General features: G+C 39.4%; 1 protein-coding gene across 2 annotated transcripts; it reads left to right on the top strand.

Annotated features, from left to right (window-relative positions):
- Positions 1 to 1,762: 1,762 nt before the first annotated feature.
- On the top strand, positions 1,763 to 26,134 carry zfyve21 (zinc finger, FYVE domain containing 21). 2 transcript variants are annotated; one of them, XM_039785101.1, is made up of 8 exons: positions 1,773 to 1,969; positions 7,369 to 7,419; positions 10,700 to 10,868; positions 14,742 to 14,817; positions 17,866 to 17,957; positions 18,288 to 18,341; positions 19,386 to 19,516; positions 22,501 to 26,134. In XM_039785101.1, the coding sequence occupies exons 1-8, from the start codon at positions 1,844 to 1,846 to the stop codon at positions 22,534 to 22,536; spliced, it is 735 nt and encodes a 244-aa protein (XP_039641035.1). In that variant the 5' UTR covers positions 1,773 to 1,843; the 3' UTR covers positions 22,537 to 26,134. The 2 variants fall into 2 exon arrangements, with proteins under 2 accessions (XP_039641034.1, XP_039641035.1); XM_039785100.1 differs by lacking the exon at positions 18,288 to 18,341 and having other exon boundaries at positions 1,763 to 1,969.
- The last annotated feature ends 287 nt before the right edge of the window (positions 26,135 to 26,421 follow it).

Genomic DNA, 26,421 nt, shown 5'->3' with positions numbered 1-26,421 from the left:
AGGTGTAAACCGAGCCCTGGCTATCCTGTTCTGCCTTTGAGAAAATGAAAGCTCAGATGGACCAATCAGGAATCTTCTCCTTATGAGGTCATAAGGAGCAAGGTTACCTCCACTTTCTCTGCTTTGCCCACCCAGATAATTTGGCCCGCCCATGAGAGAGAGACATCATGGCTTTCAAACAAGCAAAGTGGTAGTTGGTCAAGGCCAAAACCCGCCCCTCCACCTTGCCCCCCTCTCCTCCTCAATAGCTACAGACACAAATGGCACATCCTAAGGAAAGCTCATTGTAGGACTGGCTCTAGTGGCTGTAATTCTGCACCAAGGCTGCATTTTGGGAAAGAGACTTCAGATACAGTATTAGGGGACCACTAAGGTCTATATAAAAGAGACTTCAGATACAGTATTAGGGGACCACTAAGGTCTATATAAAAGAGACTTCAGATACAGTATTAGGGGACCACTAAGGTCTATATAAAAGAGACTTCAGATACAGTATTAGGGGACCACTAAGGCCTATATAAAAGAGACTTCAGATACAGTATTAGGGGACCACTAAGGTCTATATAAAGAGACTTCAGATACAGTATTAGGGGACCACTAAGGTCTATATAAAAGAGACTTCAGATACAGTATTAGGGGACCACTAAGGCCTATATAAAAGACTTCAGATACAGTATTAGGGGACCACTAAGGCCTATATAAAAGAGACTTCAGATACAGTATTAGGGGACCACTAAGGTCTATATAAAAGAGACTTAAGATACAGTATTAGGGGACCACTAAGGCCTATATAAAAGAGACTTCAGATACAGTATTAGGGGACCACTAAGGTCTATATAAAAGAGACTCCAGATACAGTATTAGGGGACCACTAAGGTCTATATAAAAGAGACTTCAGATACTGAATGGATGCTTACTTTTTAATTGAGAATTTTGATACAAAATATTCTAATAACTTCGCAAACAGCCTGAATAAAAACATAAACACATATGTATATACAGTAGCAGGAGCCTTAAGAGATCACAAAGATTAAAACATGAATACAAATTTGCGTTTTATTCTACATCTTTTAGATGTCTGATCACAAACAACTAAAGGCAACATGAGAACATTGTTCATGATAGAATAAAAAACAAAACATGCATACTTGTACAGAGAAATGTATTACTACTACTACTGTATTACTTAACTATCTCATTATTAGCAGAATAGATGTCATAATAACCAGACAACTGTCTTTTAATTTATTATGAGACAGATGTTGAATTTATGAGAAAAGGTTAAGATGATATGGAAGTCACTCTTTGAGATATACTTTTTTGTTGTTTAACAAACTAAGTGACTTGAAGAAATAATAAAATTGAAATTTAAAAAAAGTTTGTGAATTTTTTTTTATTTCTCATATACAATAATAATGAATCAGATCTGCAAGAGCGCTTTTGGGTGGAGTTGTAAAAACCAAAACACTCCATCCCCGATGGCGAAATTACGAATCCCACTATGGCCAAGCCAAGACCCGCCCTTCAAGCACTACTATTGGCCAGGCGTCCAAGGTAACGTAACCCCATCTGTTCAGGTCCTATCCCCTGGCCAATCAGCTATCTTAACCACTCGAGGTGAAATGCCTAACCCCAACCAATCGAGCTGCTTCGTAGGGCGGGTCTTGGCGTGGCCATAGTGGGATTCGTAATTTTGCTCCCCGACGCACGACGTAATATCAGCGATGTGCTCTGATTGGTTGAGTGCGGCCGTCAATCATTCATGAGGGGCGTATCCAGACAGGAGTTTGTGGCTGAAGGAGTCTCTACTGTACCGAGAGGACAAACAGCTGCTAACAGGACAATGTCTGCAGTACCTGATGGGAAGAAACTCGTCCGGAGCCCCAGCGGTCTTCGCATGGTGCCGGAAAACGGCGCCTTTAACAGCCCCTTCTCCCTGGACGAGCCTCAGTGGGTCCCGGATAAAGAGGTGAGGCAAGGCTGGGTGGATTTGTTTGACAGCGAGAAGCTATCAGAGCCGCGGACACCAGCGAGAAGCTAGCTAGGATATTAAACAGGGCTATTCCGGTTGAGATTTTTCAAAATAAACGCGCAGTACATTGGCAGTTAAATAAGTGAAGCATACAATGAAAGGGTAGTCTCGCATTGCCAAACCTACCTTCGCAGCGCTGCGGGGGAGGGAGTCATCTAAAAGTACTATAAAAGTGAAACTGTACCACTACATAACTACTTAAATGAGCTACACGCTTAATTTTATTGCACTGCTTTTTTAGATTCCAATGTCTCTCTAAACAGTTGCCTAAGTAGTTTTAAATCAGACTAGTCTGATTTAAGAGATTATAATTTTGTTTAAACTCGCCTGGGTACCACCAAATCAACTGCTCAATTAATAATAACGTGTTATTTTACTAATAAGGCAAGGCAGTTTTATTTATATTGTCCAATATCACAAATGTGCCTCAAGGGGCTTTACAGTCTGTACAGCACATGGCTCCCCTCTGTCCTTAGACCAATAGATGTCATGTGTACACAATAACCAACATAATACAATTATATTAAATGTTTTACTTCATCACAAACACCAAGTTTCTTGACCGAGTGCAGCACTACCTATTTTTCTACAACATAAAATTACAGTATAGACAGTCCAAATGACAAAATGGTACTTGGCATATGAACATATAAAAAGAAAGGATGGATCCAGGAGGATGCCAGCCAGCCAGAGCCTGTCCCAACACAAGAAGCAAAACTGAAGCCCATTATTCCCACTGCTAGGATAATGAAACAAACAGAATATCTGTCGTATCTGTGTTTCACCAATTCTGCACTGACTAAATGCTGTGTTAAGGCGCTGACACACCAACCCGATTATCGGCCGTCGGACAGTCTGGCGAGGTCGGTGACTCGAGTCTGTTCGGTGTGTCAGTCGGAGGAGCCATCGGCCTTCATTTGGGCTGATTTGACTTGTTGCGTTTGCCAGCGGGCAGTCGGACTCAATGGTCAATCTGATTGGTGGAGTGCTAACCCGGAAATGACGAGCGGGATGAGCCTGACCAACGGCTCTCAAAATCTGATGAAAATCTTTCAAACTGACCTTTGTCGTTCTGAAATGAAGACAGGTTCAGCAACTGCACAGCCTCTTTCTCGCTTAAAATGTTTTCAGAAACTATTTTCGTAAAATACGAGATCGTATTCCGAATGAGCCGCCATTAAGGTCGGTAGAAGGTAGAAGGTTAAAACAAATAAAGGTTGCCTCTTAAATTTGTATGATTTAAATTTGTGCTTATTTATTAAATACCGAATGAAATTTTATAATGAACAGTTCAATATTTTCCTGGCAAAAAAAAAAGGTGGAATAAATCACAAAAACAAACAAAATAAACAAGAACCACAAAACATCAGCATTTATTTAGGATCCCCATTAGTTGTTACCGTAGTAACACCTATTCTTCCTGGGGTCCACACAAAAGATAAAACCAAACAAGACAATCAACATAGCATTAATACTTCCATGTTATCAATACAATGAATAAATACTATATCATTAATAATTCCACATTATCAATAAAATATAGTTCTACTGATACATTCACGTTTCCTTCTCAACAAACGTTAGACTTAAGTAACCAGTGGACACGTTCGTACTACAACATTAATCCACATTCACATCCTTCCATGATCCAGTGGATCAGTTGTTATTTTTAACATTGGTATCGGTGCATCCCTTCTTTATATTTTGCTGATAGCTTGATTTATGATAATAATACATCATAGTTCATTATTGATTTATATTCTCAATTCATAATTGGAATCTGCAAAGTAACTAAAACTAAAATCCATAGTGAAGTAAAAAGTAGTAAGGTAGGAGTATAAAGTTGCAGACATTTTAATTACTTAAGTAAAATACAAGTACCTCAAAATGTTTCTTAAGTACAGTAATTAAAGTTACCCAAGTAAATGTACTTAATAGCTTTCCACCACTGACTCTATGTGACTACAACACTACTGGGCGATCTAGGTAGAGCGCTTTTATTTTAAAAGTAAAGCCTCCCGACATCCGGTTTCCTCCGTGCTAACTGTAGCTAACTTGGTGCGGCGCTGGACATCGTAGTTGGCCACGGGATTGGGCGTTGCAGGCAGGCACGGCCACCCTGGTAGCTAGCTAACACGTAGCCTGTTAGATACCAGCTACGTTAACTGTTACAACTAGCTGTCAGACGCACTTATGATGTTGTAACTCCACCAGAAATGGTTAAAGTGACAAAACAACAAACCGTTTTTTTTTGTTTGTCATCTAACAGCTAGCGTTAGGTCCACACTTAGCTTGCTATTAGCTCTTGTGTCAGTAGCTTTGTGTCTGTTTGTGTCACGGACAGCGCAGTAAAGCTCCAGGAGGAGGGATGTGTGGGAACAGCTAACTGTGGCTGCTGCTCACAGACACACTTTGACCAGACTGACACTGAACTACAGCCAGCAAAGTTAATCATTTCTCTTCTGCTGGTTTATGTGCTCAAGATTAATCTGTAAACAGTGTATCAGAGGAATAGGCACGATTATAATGAGGTGTAATGTGTTAGAATAGGTATTCATGGCCTTTTTTAATTGAAGTAAAAGTAGCAATACCAACATTTATACCATGTAACAATGCCAACAACAATACTGTGAATAAAAGTCCCGCATTCATAATATTATTTAGGTTAACAGTCTCCTACATGTATAAAACAAAGGATGTAAAGCACTTTCTTCTACACCATACTCTCCTTATATATCTGATCTAAATTTAACGGTTTGTGTATTTAATTCCAAAGTTAAGTTTGTATTGTCCTCCATAGGATATTTGGTTTGCAGCATGTCAAAATAAAAAAAATGAAAACTGGTTTTGACTTCTCAAATCGAATGTGAATTTTTGTTTGTTTTTTAGTTCTCTTTGATATAAAATGGGTTAGAATAAGTAATAAAGTCCTTTTACTGAAGTTAAAGTAACAATACCGACATGGAAAAACACTATATTGCAAGTAAAGGTCCTTTTTATTCAGAATATTACTTAAATAAAACATGTCTAAAACACTGTAAAGCACTCTCTTCTACATCGTACAGCCTTATGTTTCAGAAAAGTTAACGTTTGTGTATGTTTCAGTTCAGTTTTTTATTGTCCTGGATGGGACATTTGGCTCTCAGTGTATGTATGTATGTATATGTATGTACAGTGCCTTGCGAAAGTATTCGGCCCCCTTGAACGTTTCGACCTTTTGCCACATTTCAGGCCTCAAACATAAAGATATAAAACTGTAATTTTTTGTGAAGAATCAACAACAAGTGGGTCCCAATTATGAAGTGGAACGAAATTCATTGGCTATTTCAAACTTTTTTAACAAATAAAAACTGAAAAAGTGGACGTGCAAAATTATTCAGCCCCTTTACTTTCAGTGCAGCAAACTCTCCCAGAAGTTCAGTGAGGATCTCTGAATGATCCAATGTTGACCTAAATGACTAATGATGATAAATAGAATCCAGCTGTGTGTAATCAAGTCTCCGTATAAATGCACCTGCTCTGTGATAGTCTCAGAGGTCCGTGTAAAGCGCAGAGAGCATCATGAAGAACAAGGAACACACCAGGCAGGTCCGAGATACTGTTGTGGAGAAGTTTAAAGCCGGTTGGATACAAAAGATTTCCCAAGCTTTAAACATCCCAAGGAGCACTGTGCAAGCGATAATATTGAAATGGAAAGAGTATCAGACCACTACAAATCTACGAAACCGGCCCGTCCCTCTAAACTTTCAGCTCATACAATGAGAAGACTGATCAGAGATGCAGCCAAGAGGCCCATGATCACTCTGGATGAACTGCAGAGATCTACAGCTGAGGTGGGAGACTCTGTCCATAGGACAACAATCAGTCGTATACTGCACAAATCTGGCCTTTATGGAAGAGTGGCAAGAAGAAAGCCATTTCTTAAAGATATCCATAAAAGTGTGCGTTTAAAGTTTGCCGAAAGCCACCTGGGAGACACACCAAACATGTGGAAGAAGGTGCTGTGGTCAGATGAAACCAAAATCTAACTTTTTGGCAACAATGCAAAACGTTATGTTTGGCGTAAAAGCAACACAGCTCATCACCCTGAACCCACCATCCCCACTGTCAAACATGGTGGTGGCAGCATCATGGTTTGGGCCTGCTTTTCTTCAGCAGGGACAGGGAAGATGGTTAAAATTGATGGGAAGATGGATGGAGCCAAATACAGGACCATTCTGGAAGAAAACCTGATGGAGTCTGCAAAAGACCTGAGACTGGGACGGAGATTTGTCTTCCAACAAGACAATGATCCAAAACATAAAGCAAAATCTACAATGGAATGGTTCACAAATAAACATATCCAGGTGTTAGAATGGCCAAGTCAAAGTCCAGACCTGAATCAATCGAGAATCTGTGGAAAGAACTGAAAACTGCTGTTCACAAACGCGCTCTCCATCCAACCTCACTGAGCTCGAGCTGTTTTGCAAGGAGGAATGGGCAAAAATGTCAGTCTCCGATGTGCAAAACTGATAGAGACATACCCCAAGCGACTTACAGCTGTAATCGCAGCAAAAGGTGGCGCTCTAGAAAGTATTAACTTAAAGGGGGCTGAATAATTTTGCCGCGCTCAATATTTAAGTTTTTTATTTGTTTAAAAGGTTTGAAATATCCAATAAATTTCGTTCCACTTCATGATTGTGTCCCACTTGTTGTTGATTCTTCACAAAAATTACAGTTTTATATCTTTATGTTTGAGGCCTGAAATGTGGCAAAAGGTCGAAAAGTTCAAGGGGGCGAATACTTTCGCAAGGCACTGTATGTATGTATGTATGTATGTGTGTGTGTGTATATATATATATATATATATATATATATATATATATATATATATACATACATACATACATACATACATACATACATACATAAACAGTTCATTTAAAATAGTAATAAAACGTGTGTTATCAGTAAGTAAACTATTGAGTATGAACATACAGAGCTGCAACAATTATTAACTGATTAGTGAATCAACAGAAAATCAATCTGCAGTTTTTTGGTAATGGATTAAAATTATTTTGTAAAGAAAAGTACCACACATTATGGTTTTGACTTCTCAAATGTAAATAGATGTTGGTTTTCTTCATTTTCTTTAATAGTAGACTGAATGAATTTGGGTTTGTGGGCCGTTTCAAGACAATCACCTTACAGCAACGATACCAACGTGTCTGTAAAAGACTGCTTTTTGTTTTTGCAGGAAAGCTAAAAGAACGTGTATTCAAGCCGCTGTTGAACTTGAACCTGCCACGCTCAGCATGTTGTGTAACTTCCTGTTTGTCCTCTTTCCCGTCCTCCAGTGCCCGAGATGTATGCAGTGTGACACCAAGTTCGACTTCATCAGAAGAAAGGTTGGTTTTGTTTCATAAAACGCAAACTTTATCTGACTCTTGAACAAAAAACAGACAAAAGTACAAAACCCAAGCAGGTAGAAAAGAAGAATTTGGGCCTTTGGTTTGTGTCTGTGTTGTGAAACCTGATTTATTTTCCCCCTTGGCTTCTGTTCATTTATTTTGGGGGGGGGGGGGGGGGGGGGGGGGGGGGGGGTGTGGGGTTAAAAAAAAAAAAAAAAAAAAAAAAAAAGTGTTTTTTTTTTTTTTTTTTTTTTTTTTGTTAATTTTTTTTTTTTTTAAAAATGTTTTTTTTTTTATTTTTTTTTTTTAAAATTATTTTCTTGATTATAAGTCTCTCCGAGTATAGTGCATCAGTCAAAATCGTCATAGGTTATAAGTCGCACCGTACTATAAGTCGCATTTATTTAGAATAATTTTTTTTTTTCATTTGTCAACTACACAATAGCACACAGAACAACAGGCTGAATATGGTAGGTGTCCGGTTTGTTAACGTAACACATTAACAGTTATTGAACTATATAATAGCACACAGAACAACTAGCTACCAGGGCGTGGAGCATGGATGTATTAAAAGGCGTGGAGACGTAACTGCACCGTTGACAAGCCCCTCCCGACTCCTTCCTCCAGCTCAGAAAATCTTGCTTTCAGCCCGCGATTAGCCGATTAGCTTTCTTTGTTTTCTTCATTGCAGTAAGAGTCACCTTTTCGCCAGTCTCCCTCACAAGTTTCTCCTTCATTTCAAACTTTCTTTCTGCTGCTCGATTACCGTTTTCGGGCTGCATCTTTTACTACCTGCGGTTTGTTTTCTCTTTTCTTTCTCAGTTGTCTTTAGGAGCAGCATTCTAGTTGTCACAAGCCTAGAGCGCCCTCTCGCGGCTGTAGACGGTAATGTTTTCAGTATGAATTAACATTTAAAAACATGTTAAATTATATATATTTTGATATATAAGTCGCACCTGACTATAAGTCGCAGGACCAACCAAAGTAGGAAAAAAAGTGCGACTTATAGTCCGGAAAATACGGTATGTGTATTTTAAACTAAACTTAAAATAAGATCATCAACACTAGTTTAACACTTCCTGTGTTTTTCTACATTTTAAAGGTGCTCTAAGCGACGTCACACGTGTGTTTGTTAGGTCACATACAGCAAACATCTCCTCACTATCTGCTAGCTGCCTGTCCCCTGAACACACTGTAAAAAAACGTGGTCTCTGTAGACAGCCCAGGCTCCACAAAATCAAACTGCGCCAACCTGCACCACCAAACATAACAAACAGTATTCCAGCCAATAACCGACAAGAAGGATTTGGGGGTGGGGGGTTGGGGGCTTAGTGCATGGAAGCACGGAAGGGAGGGGGAGGGGCGAGCTAGCCTCCGTTTTGTTGGACAGTACTTCGAACGTCAACAAGAAGTGCCGCCACCCAGCATCGCTTAGAGCACCTTTTTAATTTAGCTTTGCATATCCCCTCAATGTAGGCATGTAAATGTGTTGCTTATGATTCACCTTGGTTTTAAAAAGTGCTGGACTCAACACGTTCTAGCTGGCTGACCTCAGTATGTCATGATCCGTGTCAGTGAGTCAGACTTTCTGCTCCAGCTTCAGAGGGTTTCTGCTTAAATCATCACTTTCTGACCAACACACTGCAGTTTCTGCTGACAGACTTCCTGTCACTGCATCAGTCAGACTTTAACAGGAACCATGGGACTTATCGTTGTTGTACTGTATGTTCTTTCCCAATAACTCTTTGGGTTTACATAAAGGACCAGTTTATATGGTCAAACATGTCTGAGGGAACCTTCGGTGCCCTCCCTGAGGACACGTGTGTTGATGCAGAAAATAAATGCCGATTAATGCTTTTATTAGTGGAATTAATAACCTCGTGATAAGTGATAAGGCAGCACAGGCCCTTCTTTTAAAGGTGCCGTAGGTAGAATTGCAAAGATCCAGGACTTAGCCCCAAATGGTCTCCTAAGCCCCTCCCCCCACAAGGGAGAATGAATGCGTGTGCATGAGCAGTGATTGACACGCAGTTAGACACCCACCCACCCCTGGCCCTGATTGGTGCATCTGAACAGGGAACTGTGGATTTTTGAAAATCGCACTACAGGCTGTAGGTGGTGCCAGAGGAGCTGGATATATTTTTTAAATTCAAGATTCAAGATTAACTTTGTTGTCCCACATCGTGGGAAATTTGTCTTGGGCACTTCCCATGCTGCAGCCATAGTAAAAACAAACCACACAGACAGCATGTATAAACAAGAGATACCATACAACAGACCGTACTATGGTCCTGATGGTGTATTAAAAAAACAAATGACCTGCTTCATGTAGTCCTACTGGAACATAGGGTCAGTTTCAGCAAATATGACAGAAAGTTAGTTTTATAAGGCTTACTTCCTGCAACTTTTAATATAGCCCCTACATTATAAAACCGATTTTCCTCTAAAAAATAATGTATTTTCACACATTTGTTTATAGTTTTGTGTTATGTTTAATGCAGTGGTGGAAGAAGTATTCTTTACTTAAATAAGTACTAACCCCACACTGTTAAAATACTTCATTACAAGTAAATGTCCTGCATTCAAGACGTTACTGAAGTATAAGTAATTAAATAGTATCACTAATGTACTTAAAAAGTATCAAAAGTAAAAGTACTGAATGTTCCCTGTCAGTGTTTTCCTGATGTATATCTGATGTTTCTGGAGTCATATTCCTGCTGCATTGATGTCTACAGTATGTTGCATTTTCCTGCTGTAGATGTTTAAGCTTGTGCTCATTTTTAACTCCTTTATATACTGTTGGCTAGTTTAATCTACAGCAATGCATCATGGTCTATAAGATCATTATATGTTCGTAGCGTCGCTGTCCTGTGAGAACCCCGTATCTTCTCATGGTGTCAGAAAAACAGCCCTGCTTTCTGCTTTGTGACGATGCATTTTCCAGCTGATCCGAGAGGCTTTTTTTAAAGACTTTATTTAACTTAAGAAGGAGGAGAATTTCTAAATACATAAAGAAACACTTCATCCTTCAGTTTATCACAAACATTCAACCTCTGGAGATACATGGTGTTCACTGGACAGGAAGGGGAGGAAAAACATCTGGAAAGTACCTAAAGCTGTCAGACAATTGTAATGGAGCAAAAAGTAGGAAGTTGCGAAAATAAAGTCAAGTAAAGCAGTACCATGCACATGCATTTGAGTACAGTACTTGAGTAAATGTACTTAGTCGCATTCCACCAGTGGTTTAGTGTTGATGTCCGTGACTGTTTTCCTGCAGCATCACTGCCGGCGGTGCGGCCGCTGTTTCTGTGATAAGTGCTGCAGTAAGAAGGTTCCGCTGCCCCGCATGTGTTTCGTGGATCCGGTGCGGCAGTGTGCCGAGTGCAGCCTGGCCTCCCAGAAAGAGATGGAGTTCTACGACAAGCAGCTCAGAGTGCTTCTGGGAGGTGAGAAGTTCAACCTAGAATCCTATTCTTCTAACTGTGCAAACACCTTCAGTCAGAGTTTGTGAAGTAAAAAATACAGGGTTATAATATGGTATGTATGTTTATGTGGTTAATGCTCGCCAATTTTTACCTTAAATTCCTCTTTTCCAAACCTCTGTCAACCCTGTCGCAAATAAAATGTGCAGTGAAACCACAGGCGTATTTTTGGCCAGTTTTGTCTCCTTTTTCAAGTTTTTTTTGTTGACAATTGTCACTTTTTGACATTTTTGTCTCTTTTTTTTTGTCCAGTTTTTTTTTTCCAACAATTTCTTATTTTCAATACATGCATATATGTCCCGGGACGCATTTGACACTTAGGTTAGAATAGTTGCGTGCACATCCACAAAACCTATTCTGCAACTGTTCGAACCTGTTTCACTCAAATGCGGAACTTTGGGTTGAACATGGGGGCAGGCTTCAGTGCAGAAATGTTGTCAAACTATCCTCCTGATCTCTGTGCTCAAAAAAGACAATTCCAGGGTGCTTCAAGTTTTGTGCTAATTAAAAAAAAAAAAAAAAAGTCTTCCCTTTTAATGACGACTTTAAATGCTTTTTAAGTAACAAATTTGCATTAGGTCTGCAAATAATGACTATTGTTACCGAATAATCTTCAGATTATTGTCTCAATCAATCCATTCATTGTTTAGTCTAAAAATAGTTGACTATGTTTCGCAGAGTCCAAAATGAAATAATTAAATTGCTTGTTTTATCTGAGCAACAGTTTAAATAAATCCCCAAAATATCCAGAACCGTTTTCTAATTTTAGCTGGAAAAGTGACTGAAACAATGAATCCGTCCATCCAAACATTTGCTGGTTAATTTTAAATCGCTTAATTGATTAATCCACTCATCATTTCAGCTTTAATATGCACACTTTTCTACTATTGTTTTGCAGTAGTTAAAGTGCCCATATTATGAAAAAAACACTTTTTCTGGGATTTGAGGTGTTCTTTTGTGTCTCTGGTGCTTCCACACACATACAAACTTTGAAAAAAATCCATCCATGCTGTTTTGAGTGAGATACGGTTTCTGAATGTGTCCTGCTTTCAGTCTCCTAGTGAGCTGTTCAAAATCGGCTCGGACTGTGACGTCACAGTCCAAAATGAGCTGGCTAACCACAACCGTTAGCTCGTAGCATTAGCCGGCTAATGCTAGCGCTAGCCGGCTAACGCTAACACTAGCATGCTACGTCGTTCTCAATAGCAAAGCACTGCTACAACATACACAAGTTCACCATAATCTACAAAAGAACTACTTCCATGTGCGCCCTCATTTAGAAGTCTCCCAGCTAATCCTGCCTTGTAACTGACCAAAGTTGGAGAAACAGGCTCTCTTTTACTGTCTCTAGAGTTAGCTAGCTGACATGCTCTACATCTGAGCTACTGCGCATGTGCGAGTGCAATCAAAGATAGTACAGAAGAAGAAGATGAAAAGAGGTCTCACTCTGTAGCTAAAACAGAAACCAGGTGAAAAGAGGATCTGCAGCAGTGAGAGAGAGCTGTGCAGTACAACAACAATATGGTGTTTTTTGAAAATTAAACCATGTAAACCTATTCTGGTAAAACCTTAAAATACAGTTATGAACCTGAAAATGAGCATAATATGGGCGCTTTAATGAAACCGATAGCCGATATTTGGATATGCATTTACAGTGAAAATGAGAATCTTTAAAGTGCTCATATTATGCTCATTTTCAGGTTCATAATTGTATTTAGAAGGTTGTACCAGAACATGTTTATGTGGTTTAATTTTCAGAAAACACCATATTTTTGTTGTACTGCACATTGCTGCAGCTCCTCTTTTCACCCTGTGTTGAGCTCTCTGTTTTAGCTACAGAGTGAGACATCTTACTTCTGTTCCATCTTTGTTGGGAGTCGCACATGCTCAGTAGCTAGGTAAGGACTACTAGCCAGTCAGAAGCAGAGTATGAGGGCGTGCCCTGACAGTACCTAGGTAAGGACTACTAGCCAGTCAGAAGCAGAGTATGAGGGCGTGCCCTGACAGTACCTAGGTAAGGACTACTAGCCAGTCAGAAGCAGAGTATGAGGGCGTGCCCTGACAGTACCTAGGTAAGGACTGCTAGCCAGTCAGAAGCAGAGTATGAGGGCGTGCTACGCTAGCAGCTAGGCGAGCATCATAACGTGTTACAGAGTGACCCACGTTTGTCTCTGAAGTAAAGGCTGGACTACAATAGAGCTGTTTGGAGCAGTTGGTGAACAGTGTTTTCTGTTGGAGATGGTAAGTCCCTTTGGGGTGGACTTTGGGCTTTTTCACTTTGTAAAACTATAACGTGCACAAAAAAGATATACAACTCAATAAAGGAAAGGGGGGAAAAAGCCTTAATAAAAAGCATAATATGAGCACTTTAAGTCAAAATTAAGATTTTGGAGCAAAACTTTGTTTAGATGCTTTAAGCAGTTATTTAATAAATGAGAAACTTTCAATATTATAGCCAGTAACAGAGAGTCAGATAGTGTTCTAGTGGGCGGGACATTAAGTCTGACTCAGTGGTGAGTGAAACCATAGCAGAGGGACAGACACAGAGCTGTAGCCAAGTCAAAGTAGACCACTTTTTAATTAATGAACGTTATCAGTTATCGGGCAAATACAACGTTGATGCAGATAATCTGCAAACTGCCAAAATACGGCCCGATAATCAGTCAATCCCTAGTATGAGTTGGTATGTAAAATGTCTCGGTCCTACAGCCGACTTCCACAGAGTCCTACAGAGTCTTTATGACCTGACACAGGACACACGCTGGCACTGGCACGCTATACAGGAAGCAGAAATACTAATACAATTACCCACCCCTCCGTCCCCCCCCCCCTGTCCCCCACCCCTCCTCGTGCCCTGATAATCCATTGTGTTGTTGTTGAGTCAGTGTGGAGCTATAAATACCCAGAAGCAGCTCTTAATGAAAAATCCATGATTTCCCCCCGGAGCTGCAGGACGCCGTGATGTAAAGCCTGCAACGCGTCAGGGCCTCGTGCTTTATTGATGATGGAGTTATCAATAGAGATGACCGAAAACAAAAGGTCACAAAAGATGAAGATACAGAGCAATGAATCTCTCCGTGACATCACCATATCAAAATCTGTCTATTGCTATTCTGGAAATAGTATTTTGTGTTTCAACACCCAGTGATAAAGTTAAAGCTTTAGCAGAGCTAGATCAGGCTTTTTGGTTTGTATCCCATAACTTTTATAGACGTATATTTATTTTATTTTATTATCCAAAAAGCCTACCAATCAACTATTAGTTTCAGCCCAAAAACTTCAGAATAAATGCTCTAATAAATTATATTTAACAGCTTGGAAGAAACAGTGTTTTTTGAACTTGAATCTATTTTTCATTGCACAAAAGAAGCTAAACTTCTCAAATATTAAATATAGAAGGAACACAAAAAGCTGTACTATATTTACTTAATAAGATACCGTTTATTTAAATCAGGAAGTATCGGATCAAAGAACAATAAAGGAGCACAACTAGGAGTTACTGTGATTAATAAAAAATGCTCACCTTCATATTTTTTCAGTTTTTTGTTCTTCTTTTCTCGTTTTGACATCCCAGTATGTTTATATATAAGCCTTTCCATTTTTGTCATTTTAAATTATGTGGTCTGGTCAGTCTTTTCTGGGAAACATTGGTACAAAAGAACTGATATTTTCTACCTTTTTGGTTGGAAGATATGGCTCTATTATTATGGCCAAAATGCTAATTATGATAGTTTTGTTTGGTTTCTCCATTTAATTGCAGGGTATAGGCTGCTCACAGAGTCAATGTTCCTGTCTTTCCTGTTTACCACATGTGGACTTGTGTTCTTGTGTCTCCAGGTGGCACCTTCGTCGTCACTTTGGGAACGTCGGAGAAGTCTGAAACCATGACGTGTCGCCTCTCCAACAACCACAGGTGAGCTTTTTAAAAGGTGGAGAAAAAAACCCATAAAATCCATAAAACCATAGTACATAATGCATAAAACGAAATGCAACAGTGCCTCCTTGCTTATGAACAAGAAAGGGAAAAAAAAAAGTACTAACCTGTTTTCTTATGGAACGCCAGAAACACACCGCATGCTGAAGCGCCACGAATAGCTGTGAAGCAAGTTTTGTTTTCCGTAGCGGCCAGGCGCTTGTTGTGTTGCAGCCGTGGAGCACAGCGCTCTAGTGTGACTTTTTTTTTACGTTGGAAAAAGCCCGGTAAAACGGCAAACCACCACTGAATCAAAATAAAATTTGTGTCTTATTTGTGAAATAAGCATGTGACCAGGCACGAATCGACGCTTCGAAGTTATTCACAGCGCTTCAGCGTGCAGCGTGTTGCTGGCGTAATGGATGTTGGGAGGAAAGAAAGCTTGATGCAATTCACAGACTTCACAGTGAACAGTTATCATAGGGACTATTTCTTCAGGAGAATGTAGTTCCAAACAAACTTTTGTATATCTCAAAACCTTGGCGAATAAAATCCAGGGGAAGGTGTAATCTGGCTGAATTTTCCCTTTTAACAAACCAACTTTTAGCACATTCAATTTATAATGTTTTTATTTTTAGTGTGCAGTTTATCTCATTAGTGGTAAATGTCTACGGACGGCAGCATTGTTAATCAATTTTTCCCCATCTATCAATTTTGTTTTCTGGTTTATGTTCAGTATTATTAGAATAACGCATCGCAAAAGATATCGCACCGTGAATATAGTAACAACAACGTATTAAATTCCATTCAGCACGCCCGATGCTGCTTTTGGCCAATCACGTTTAAAGTGAACATCCAGTTTTTTGAGTCAACAACTGCACTTAAAAATGATACTATCATTCTTTCTTTGTTTAATGGTGCCTTCTGTCTTCAGTTAAATGTTAAATTTAATAAAAGAATTTTGGAAATAAAAAAAAAAAAAAGTGTTCAATCAGCAGTTTGTTGTATTTTAGTGTTTATACTAAAAGCAGCAGAAAGGCAGAAGTGAATACCATTCCTTCCAATGTTCCTCATATGGTGCAGCCCTAGTGATATCTGAACCTGATTGGTCCTGATTCTGCTATCATGTGTGAATCAAAGTCCAACTAGTGACCCTGATACAAGATAACAGATATTGAGAGGGCCAAAGATAACAAGATTAATAGATTCAGTCAACCGATATTTCACTTGAAGTATACAATAGGGCTGAACAATTAATTGTTTTCAAATCGAAATAGCGATTTGAAAGAACGTGATTAGCTAATGGTGAAGACTTGGATTAGTCGAATGTGAAATATTTGGTCTAATTTCACATTTTGTATTCCTGTTTTCATTATATTTACTGTTTTTTTCACAAGGTAAATGCTGGAATAATGTTACATATCACAGATTGTCAACAGAAATGTCCTATTTGTTATTATTATGGCATCCAGCTAGCTCACCTGGTAGAGCAGCCGCCCATATATAGAGGTTTACTCCTCAACGCAGCGGCCACAGGTTTGACTGCGACCTGCGGCCCTTTGCTGCATGTCATTCCCCTCTTCATTTTCATGTCTTCATCTGTCCTGTAAAATAAGTCCTATTTATCATTATTTTATTTAACATGATCGTAGAAGGTGCAACATGTAGCAAAAAAAAAATTGCAAATCGAGATAAACAGTCCCGCCCCTCCACCGAGAGAGCTTAGCTTCTGGAAGTAAGTTTCCCATTCATTTCTCCAATAGATGTCTGGAAAAATCCGTATATAAAGAGTTTTAGACCATACCTTAGGCTAACCAGCTACGACGTGACTCATAAGCATACAACATATCATTTTGAGTGAAAAAACTAACAGAAAATCCCCAAAAAGTCAAAGGTATAAGACTGTGTACATATTTTCATTTCCGAGCGAAGGAACTACTCATCCCATAAACCACCGCGCACTACTGAATAATATAGTCGAAGACACAACCGCGAAAGAGCCTCTCGAACAACTTCCAAACCGACGACAGCCTCGCGCACTTTTTCCTCCAAAACATGGTGATTTTTATATAGTAAATGTACAGTTAATAGCAGTTCCTTCAGTAGTAATCGTGTAAATAATAAAATGATTGATATGACTCATACAGTATATAGTATACAGTAGCCTAGCTAAAGTGAATGGATAATGTTAACTAACGTTACCAACCTCCCTGCAAAACTCGCCACAACTTTGTAGGTCTTGTCCCTCATGCTGGCCCTTACAAAGCCCACAAGCTGGCCCTCGGACACACTACATTCAATACCGTGACCCGATTTTTAAAGTGGTTTCACCCCTTTGGACACTCTTGTTCTCGTCCTTGAAAAAAGCCATCATGGAGATCATGATTGCACTGATAAGTCTACCGTGCAGAAACACAACACAGGCTGTTTTGTTTTATATATTTTTATTAAAGATCATACAGTAGACAGTAAGGGTACAGTAGCCTTCACAATACAGCAGCAAAGACTCTAACGAACTTTCGCTGGGTTTAGGGTTTAACCAAGTTTCATGGGTTCCACCAATCAGAGGCCTCCCTGTGGGATTGTGGGATTGTTCAGGATTGTGGGTAATGAAGTACTTATCCAAGACATCGCGAATAAAAGACATTTATCTCAATACAAGGTTGGTGCCCCATGAACTTTTGGCGTCTATATGAGCATATACAATCGCTTAGTCATGTCGTAGCTGCTTTAAGTCCACCATCGACGGTTACCATTTTATGGCTTATACTCCAATTGTCAATGGGGAAATTGCATTGTATTTTTACTTCTGGAACCGGCTGTTGAGGTCTATATCTGGCAGAAAAAACACAATTAGATTTTTTTTTTCCTCAAATTGTTCATCCGTAGTAACACATGTAAAAATGTCCTGTTAGACAACATCAGTGTAGGACAGGTTATCTGGTTTAGCAGACGCTAACCCATCCATTCAAAATCAGTTTCACCGTGTCGTTATTAGTCAAACTGGTTTTGATTTGTTAATCCAATTAGTCTTCTTTTTTTTAAAAGGTATATGTTCCTGGACGGTGAGAGTCACTTCGAGGTGGAGCTGTCTCGGATCTCCAGCATGCAGATTTTGACAGACGGGTCGAGTCCAGGAGGTAAGACTCTGTTCCAAACACCCCGGAAATCATGTGTTCAAATCAGAATGCCTAAGCCTGTTTGTTACTATATTTTACAGCCGTTAGGCTTGTTATGACAAAGGAAATATACAGTGTATTACTTCTTTGCTATTGCATAAATAACTGTAAAGTCCTCTGTCTCCATCATATTTTTTTTTTTCTTGAGATCAATCCTCTAACCAACTGAGAGTTCTTTATTAACATTTAAACCTGTTTTTTTCTCTCCCCAAACTAACATTAACAAACTCTTTGTCCTCTGTTGCTTTGACTCTTGTGGCCCGCCTCCTCTTCTTCTTCTTCTTGGCTCAGAGAATGACATTCACACTTACACCAGTCTGCTGGACAGTCAGTATATCTCTGAAGGTTAGCTTTGGTTCGCTCTGGTGTGGGGTCGCTCTCATCGTCGTCACTCCATCCTTCCTTTTTTGTATTATTTTTTTCCAGATGTGGTTTCTTTTGGGTTTTCATCTTGTGTGCATGAAGCTGCCTGAACATGAAACCAAAGATAGTGTTCTGCGTTGTGTTTTTACGCCTGTCTGAGTCCTGAAATTATTCCTATAGTGCATTGTTTGGCCAATAACGCTTCCTGCCTCCTGCATGCAGCATATAGCGTGTGTGTGTGTGTGTGTGTGTGTGTGTGTGTGTGTGTGTGTGTGTGTGTGTGTGTCAAAGCATTTCAGTTATCGGATTTCTGAGTCCCGTCTACACCTTGCCATCATTCTTTGGGGCTTCATTTTATTCTAAAGGACTACGTTACTTTGTTTTTCTGTTCTGTTCCCTCATTGATGTCTAATCCTTCAATTCATTTTAATGTGATTGTTATCCCCCTGGCATCTCTCCGTTGTCGCATCTCTCGGTTTGTGCACGCATTCATCATTTTGAAGGGTTTGTTATTGATATTGTTGAGGATGATCTAATGGGGGGGGGGGGGGAGAAGTTCCTTGTGATGGGTTATCTTGACATTTTTAGTTTTGGTTTGTTATTTTAATCACTAGACATGTCGCTGTAACACACCCTTTTCCCCTTTCCTTTGTTTTTCATTCATTTTTACAACCTGCAGCTGTTTTGTAATGAGCCAGAAAAAAGACTAAAAAGTAGTCATTCTTGGTATAGCAGTTCTTTTTACACTGATTTTACAAAGTGTCAAAGCTCTTTACTATGTGTTAGTGAGGCGAGGGCTTTGTGGAGAGAAGTAACAGACTTTAAAATGTCAAGATAACTTTCTTCAAAATGTCATCCAGTCTGCGCTGAAAACCTAAATCTTCTTCTTGGCTGCCTGATGAATTTGGGAGACAAGACGAACAAAAGAAATGTTCTTTGACAAATAGGCTTATTTAGTTCAATCCATCAATCCTGTTGTTTTTTTTAGTCTTTTGTCTTTGTGTGTGTGTCTGTGTGTCTGTGTAGGAGGGGTGTCGCGGGCCAGCGGCATGCAGCTCCACTACAAGCCAATGGGCTGCCAGGACGGCCAGCAGCTACACATGGAGGCAGCAGACGACAAGAAGGCGGCCTCCTTATGGTTGGCTGCGATGCACAAGGTACTATACACTGTCGCTGCACTGCACATATAGTACAGGCCAAACGTTTGGACACACCTTCTCATTCAATGTGTTTCTTTATTTTCATGACTATTTACATTGTAGATTCTCACTGAAGGCATCAAAACTATGAATGAACACATATGGAATTATGTACTTAACAAAAAAGTGTGAAATAACTGAAAACATGTCTTATATTTTAGATTCTTCAAAGTAGCCACCCTTTGCTTTTTTTGATAACTCTGCAAACCCTTGGTGTTCTCTCAATGAGCTTCATGAGGTAGTCACCTGAAATGGTTTTACCTTCACAGGTGTGCTTTGTCAGGGTTAATTAGTGGAATTTTTTCCCCTTATTATTAAAAAAAGCAAAGGGTGGCTACTTTGAGGGAATCTAAAATATAAGACATGTTTTCAGTTATTTCACACTTTTTTGTTAAGTACATAATTCCATATGTGTTCATTCATAGTTTTGATGCCTTCAGTGAGAATCTACAATGTAAATAGTCATGAAAATAAAAAGGAAACGCATTGAATGAGAAGGTGTGTCCAAACTTTTGGCCTGTACTGTACATGTAGGCGTTCTAGTTTAATAAAGTCAAGTAGTACTGCTGACTCTGTGTAAACATACACTCATCACATCGATAACTGAAATCACTACCTTTGATCATATAGTCTTTTTCTCCCATTTGGATTGATCATGCGCGTTGTTTCTGTTTCTACCTTTTTGGTTCCAGACACACTCACACACTCAGTCATGTCAGACAACATCTGGAAGTTTGGAATTAAAGTGATTAGTCAATTAATATTGATCAACAGCAAATTTTGGTGATCAATTATTCCTTTAACTATTTTTTTTTTTTTTAAGTTTCCAGCTTCTCAAATGTGAAGATTTGCTGTTTTTCTCTGTTTTTTATATTAGAGTTAATTAAAAGTTTGGCTTTAAAGCTGTGAGTTGGGCAAAACAAGACATTTTGAACACATCATCTCAGACATCTTTGGGATATTTTGATGGGCGTTTTCACTATTTTTTATATTTTTGCAGCCCTACTGCAGTTTTAGATAATACTAGCTGTCGACCTGTCAGAAGTATATATCCAAAAGATTAAATATGACCCCAGACACACCACTTCATTAATGCGTGGACTTTTTTTTTTTTTTTTTTAAGTTGCTACGACTGTCATTAAGAGGAAATATTAGCTGTAGAGACTGTTGGTGACTTTTTAATACAGTATGGATGCATTTGCAGCAGGTCAGAAGTAATGCTACAATATGCTAGTGGTTTTTGTTAGCATTAGCATGCTGGCACAGTCAATGTTGCATGGAGACATTAGCATGGCTCAGCTGTACTTAATGCAAAGATATTGGTCTGCCAAGCATTAACATGTTAGCATGTTATATTAGCATGAAGACTGAAACAAACTTGATGGTGTTTTAAGCCTCCAATGTCTCCTTCCAGGCAGCGCTGCAACCGTTGACTTCAAGGCACCTAACCCTAACCTTAAAGGTCCCATGGCATGAAAATTTCACTTTATGAGTTTTTTTTTAACATGAATATGCGTTCCCCCAGCCTGCCTATGGTCCCCCAGTGGCTAGAAATGGTGATAGGTGTAAACCGAGCCCTGGCTATCCTGCTCTGCCTTTGAGAAAATGAAAGCTCAGATGGGCCAATCAGGAATCTTCTCCTTATGAGGTCATAAGGGGCAAGGTTACCTCCCCTTTCTCTGCTTTGCCCGCCCAGAGACATCATGGCTTTCAAACAAGCAAAGTGGCAGTTGGTCAAGGCCACACCCCCACCCTCCACCTTGCCCCCCCCCCCTCCTCCTCAATAGCTACAGACACAGAAATGGCACATCCTAAGGAAAGCTCATTGTGGGACTGGCTCTAGTGGCTGTAATTCTGCACCAAGGCTGAATTTCGGCAAAGAGACTTCAGATACAGTATTAGGGGACCACTAAGGCCTATATAAAAGAGACTTCAGATACAGTATTAGGGGACCACTAAGGCCTATATAAAAGAGACTTCAGATACAGTATTAGGGACCACTAAGGTCTATATAAAAGAGACTTCAGATACAGTATTAGGGGACCACTAAGGCCTATATAAAAGAGACTTCAGATACAGTATTAGGGGACCACTAAGGTCTATATAAAAGAGACTTCAGATACAGTATTAGGGGACCACTAAGGCCTATATAAAAGAGACTTCAGATACAGTATTAGGGGACCACTAAGGTCTATATAAAAGAGACTTCAGATACAGTATTAGGGGACCACTAAGGCCTATATAAAAGAGACTTCAGATACAGTATTAGGGACCACTAAGGCCTATATAAAAGAGACTTCAGATACAGTATTAGGGGACCACTAAGGTCTATATAAAAGAGACTTCAGATACAGTATTAGGGGACCACTAAGGCCTATATAAAAGAGACTTCAGATACAGTATTAGGGGACCACTAAGACCTATATAAAAGAGACTTCAGATACAGTATTAGGGGACCACTAAGGCCTATATAAAAGAGACTTCAGATACAGTATTAGGGACCATTAAGGCCTACGTAGAAGCATCCAAAGAGCACCATGTCATGGGACCTTTAACCCTAACCCTAACAATAGCCTAATCCTACTGCCTTCCAGCCTGGAAGGAGACATTATCAGATAAACCTGAAACAAAGGACAATGTAGAGGGGTAACAACATGGCCTTTCCTCTGGCGCCCCCTTCAGACCAAAGTTCACATGTTTTCCTCACTAGGAAGGACCTAAGAATGGAAAAGTTGTTTTTCCATTAATCATTTTTTATTTATTCTTTTTTATTTTATCTCACAATTTAGTTTTCTGACGCACAGTGAGCTGGTGTGTGTGTTTTTCTCAGAATAGCATCTGTACAGATTGTGTTTAACATCTGAGTGCAGCTGTTGATCTCTTGTATTCTCACGCTGCATTAACATGTAGTTGTTGTTTTTGATCCCTTTCTTTCCCGTCAGGCGGCCAAACTGCTGTATGAAGCTCGGGACCAGTGACGTGCAGGCAGCCTGCACCACTGAACCTCCAGGCAGCACACACCCAAGTGTTTTTGTACCCGGTGTCACCGGGGTTTGGTATCGTTTGGATTTTTATTAACGCCAGTCCAGATTCTGCTTTTCCGTCTGATTCCTCGTCTATTGATACCAGTTCTTATCATGGTAATTTCTATAAAAAGAAAACCCTTTATTACCTCTATAACCAGTACTTTGTACATCATGTTTACCGCAAATAGGCCGATTGTTCTTTGCATTTTCCATCTTTCAGAGTTGTTTAATCCTCCTTTGATTTAATACATAAATCAGGGCAAGCAGCATTAATGCTCCTGCATAAATATGGAACAAACGCAGGAAAAGAAGCTTTCCGATCCAAGTTAGGATCTGTTGGTTTTGGGAGGCTTCTACTTTAATTTCCTGTTCTTTTTCTCAGATTAGAGAGCTGGACAGTTGGACCTTGCCATTATAACGCCTAATTAAATGTTAACATTACAGCTTTCATAAATAATTTTTTACAACTTCAGAGATGCAGTAAAACTTCAGATAGAGGCACGGTTGTTTCGATAACTTTATATGCTGCAGTTAAATGTTGTTTTTTTTTGTGTGTGTGTGTCATCTGGGATTTTATTTCCTGGAAGAAGTAATGAGACACTTTACAGATCCCTGTAGGGATAGTTTTTTATTTTAATTAAAATTTAGCTGACCCTGCTTCCACAGAGGTCAGCTAAACAGCGCCAAGTAGGGACTGAACGTCTTTGCTCGAGGGACCTTCAGCAGGATTTTGACGCCGATCTTCCAGATTAAAGGACAGTTCCACCTTTTAAATCCCTTTTAAAGCAGATAGAAAAGCAGCTTTGTGTGATGTGTTTTGCATTCATTGCATTGCAGTTGTTTGTAACTCCATAGACAACAAAGATGTTTGCTTTAGTGGAGTTTTACCATTCACCAGGAGTACAGACCAGAATGCAGTGGTAGGGCAACGTAGGATTCTGTAACTGAAACAGAATCAGGTTATGGAAACTTTTGTGACAGAATATTTCCTGAAATGCAAAGAACATCACAGATTTATCCACAATTTAAACAAAATTGTTGGATTTTTCCTTAAAGAGACAGTTGAGTTTCAGGTGACAAGTTTCTGTTTCTTCTCTGTAAATGATTATGTTAAACTCTTCTCTCTGCTGCAGTTATTTACAGATTTAAATCTTTAGGCCTCAACGTCTAAGGAAGCTACAGACTATTCACTGATTTAGTGAAGCAGAATCACACAGACATAAGTAAATGCTTTAAATGTAGTTTCATGTATTGAAGTTTTGTATGAGCTATTTTGTGAAATATTCCTACTTTAACGTGAGGTGTGTGCGTACTTGCATCATTTTTAAAGCTGAAGTATGACTATAGGTTTTGTAACACTTGTTATCTGTAATTCCTTTTGCTCTTAGTCTAAACAGTCCGTTTCTTCTTTGTACTCGTCGTCACAAGACACAACAAGGATGTAAAATGACCACCTTAAATCAACCAAATGCTGTTCGGTTCTGGCTGAGTTGGTGGGTTTGTCAGTTTGGTAGTTTGTTGTGCTTTAGTGGACTTATTATTATTATTATTATTATTATTATTATTATTATTATTATTATTATTATAAAGAGAAACTTGAAAGTGTTGAGGGAATTTAAGCCAGTGCAAGAAAAAATAATCTTGGCCTGAATTGTAAACCAAGTGTTTTGACACAAAAACCTTAACTCGGCAGCCTCTGTACTAGCTTTTCTTCAGGCTGAGGATAGTATATGGAATTGCCCGACCTATCTCCACAGCACTGTGTCAGCACTGTAGTATGGTCTGGCTACACCACCTATCTATTCTGGGATAGGGGAAAAACGCTCTGGCTTGTTTGTATTTCTTTAAACCAATCACAAATGTCCTGGGCAGCCCTAAGACCCTAGTCTCGCATTGCCAGACCTTCCTTCACAGCGCTGTAGAGGAGGGTCTGGCTAGTCCACACAGCATTCCGGGATGGGAGAAAAACGTGCTCTGGTTTATTGCCATTTCTTTAAACCAATCACAACAGTCTTGGGCGGCGCCAAGCGCCAAACAGAGCCCTGGTACCTCTGCAAAATAGTCTCAGGAAGGAACTTGTTTTGGTGGAACGTGTGTACGTTCAAAAGTAGTTTTAGTCGTGCAACAGAAAACTCAGATTGGACAGATAGTCTAGCTAGCTGTCTGGATTTACCCTGCAGACATCTGAGGAGCAGTTAACCATAGTCCTCACAAATCCACCGGAGGTTAGAATTCCAACACAAAGAAAGCAGAAGGTACCGGACACCGGGCTGAAAAGACTGAAATCTGCAACGGAGCAATCCCGCAAGTGGAATGTTGGGGACATAGACTACTAAGACCCTTATACAGCGACCGCGCCCTTGCAAAATAGATAGTGGAAGTGAAGGGACATCCCATGCATCTGTACATCTGTTGAGCCAGAATAGGCAGTCTAAGACCGTGAGATGTGAATGAAAGCTCCAGAAAAAGCTAATAAGTGGACCTTGATAGGACTCTTTTGTCAAAACAACCCTGTGTGACCTTAAATCACACACATTATAACTGCATTTCAGTTACTAACACTATGTGCTATATAAAACTAGGATTACCAAGTAGCATCAGCTGAATCATAATTTTCCATTTTTTTAAATCTTGCCAGCATCCGTGTCTTCCCTTTTTTTTTTCTCTAAGCTTGAAGAAACAACTAGTGGTTTAATGGAGCACAGAACTGGGTTTGTTGGCTTTTTTTTTTACCTTTTTAGTGTCATTGATACCCAGTTAAAAACACATTCTCCACCTCCACTTTGTAACATAGTTTATTTTTCTACGCTGCTCACCTAAGAATTAAAAGCGCTAGTTGTCGTTTGGTTCAAGTGTTTTTCAGAACAGAGACGGAGGAAAGATTTGTAAAGGTGTTTTTTTTTTTTTTTTTTTGTAAAAAGATGTCTGTGTGGTCGCTCTTGATGTCGTCTCTGAGGCATAACTGTACATTCACAATTAAGTTCTTCCTCTATAGAGCTGTATGTTATGAAGATGGATGAGAGGACTGCACAGTTAGGAAACACAACGGTCATATGTGATCTGTTTTTAGGCTACTGTACTGTTTATCTACCACTAATAAGATGAGGTCTTAACATCAAAATCATACTCCCAGAGTTTTGTTCAATTGAAATTGGTAAATTGGACATTTTGCATCACAGTACTATGCTGCCAAAATACACCACCCTAACAAGTTTGATTAAAAATACAAAATATTATAATGAATTTCTGCAGTTTAATTCAAAATAATTAAATTGCTTTCTTCCATTTGAAGCTGCCAGCTTTAAATGTATCATGATTACCGTTATGCAAACATATGTAGCTGTTTATTATATTCTCTGTGCAGCCCTCTCAGACTGTCCTCAGTAGTGAGTTAATGAAGAGTTTTTGTTATGAGTCATCACTCAGCCAGTGTTTGTACCTGCACTTTAAAGCCCACTCTGATCACAGTCCGCTCTATCCCAGCTCTGAAAACACTTCTACACCCTTTTGTTGGATTCTTCTGTTGAGAATAAAATCAAGTGTTTATACAGTTGTGGTGTCAATTGTTTTCATTTGAAAAGCTGATTTGATTCAGGAGCAAGCTTCCTTACAAACTTGATCAGTGAAGGAAAACGGCTCTGTGGTTGTTATGTTATATAATTAGATTATTTTTACTGATGCATTAATGTGAAAGCTGCGTATAACTGTTGTAGTTAGTTGTGTGATTAGTTAATGTGAGGAAAAAAATAATTTTCAGAAGGAGCCTAGGAGCGCACTGACTTGTAAAGTATTAGAGATGGCCCGATTCTGATACCTGAACTTGCGTATCGGCCGATA

This window comes from Perca fluviatilis, chromosome 20, assembly GCF_010015445.1.
Source record: "Perca fluviatilis chromosome 20, GENO_Pfluv_1.0, whole genome shotgun sequence".
Taxonomy (NCBI): Eukaryota; Metazoa; Chordata; class Actinopteri; order Perciformes; family Percidae; genus Perca; species Perca fluviatilis.
The sequence above is the reverse complement of the archived record's forward strand: the minus strand, read 5'-3'. Positions and strand labels throughout refer to the sequence as shown.

Coding starts and splice junctions, on each gene's coding strand:
- zfyve21 (XM_039785100.1), top strand. CDS start 1,763: ATGAGGGGCGTATCCAGACAGGAGTTTGTGGCTGAAGGAGTCTCTACT. Junction 1,970..7,368: donor AGTGGGTCCCGGATAAAGAG/GTGAGGCAAGGC, acceptor CCCGTCCTCCAG/TGCCCGAGATGTATGCAGTG. Junction 7,420..10,699: donor TCGACTTCATCAGAAGAAAG/GTTGGTTTTGTT, acceptor GTTTTCCTGCAG/CATCACTGCCGGCGGTGCGG.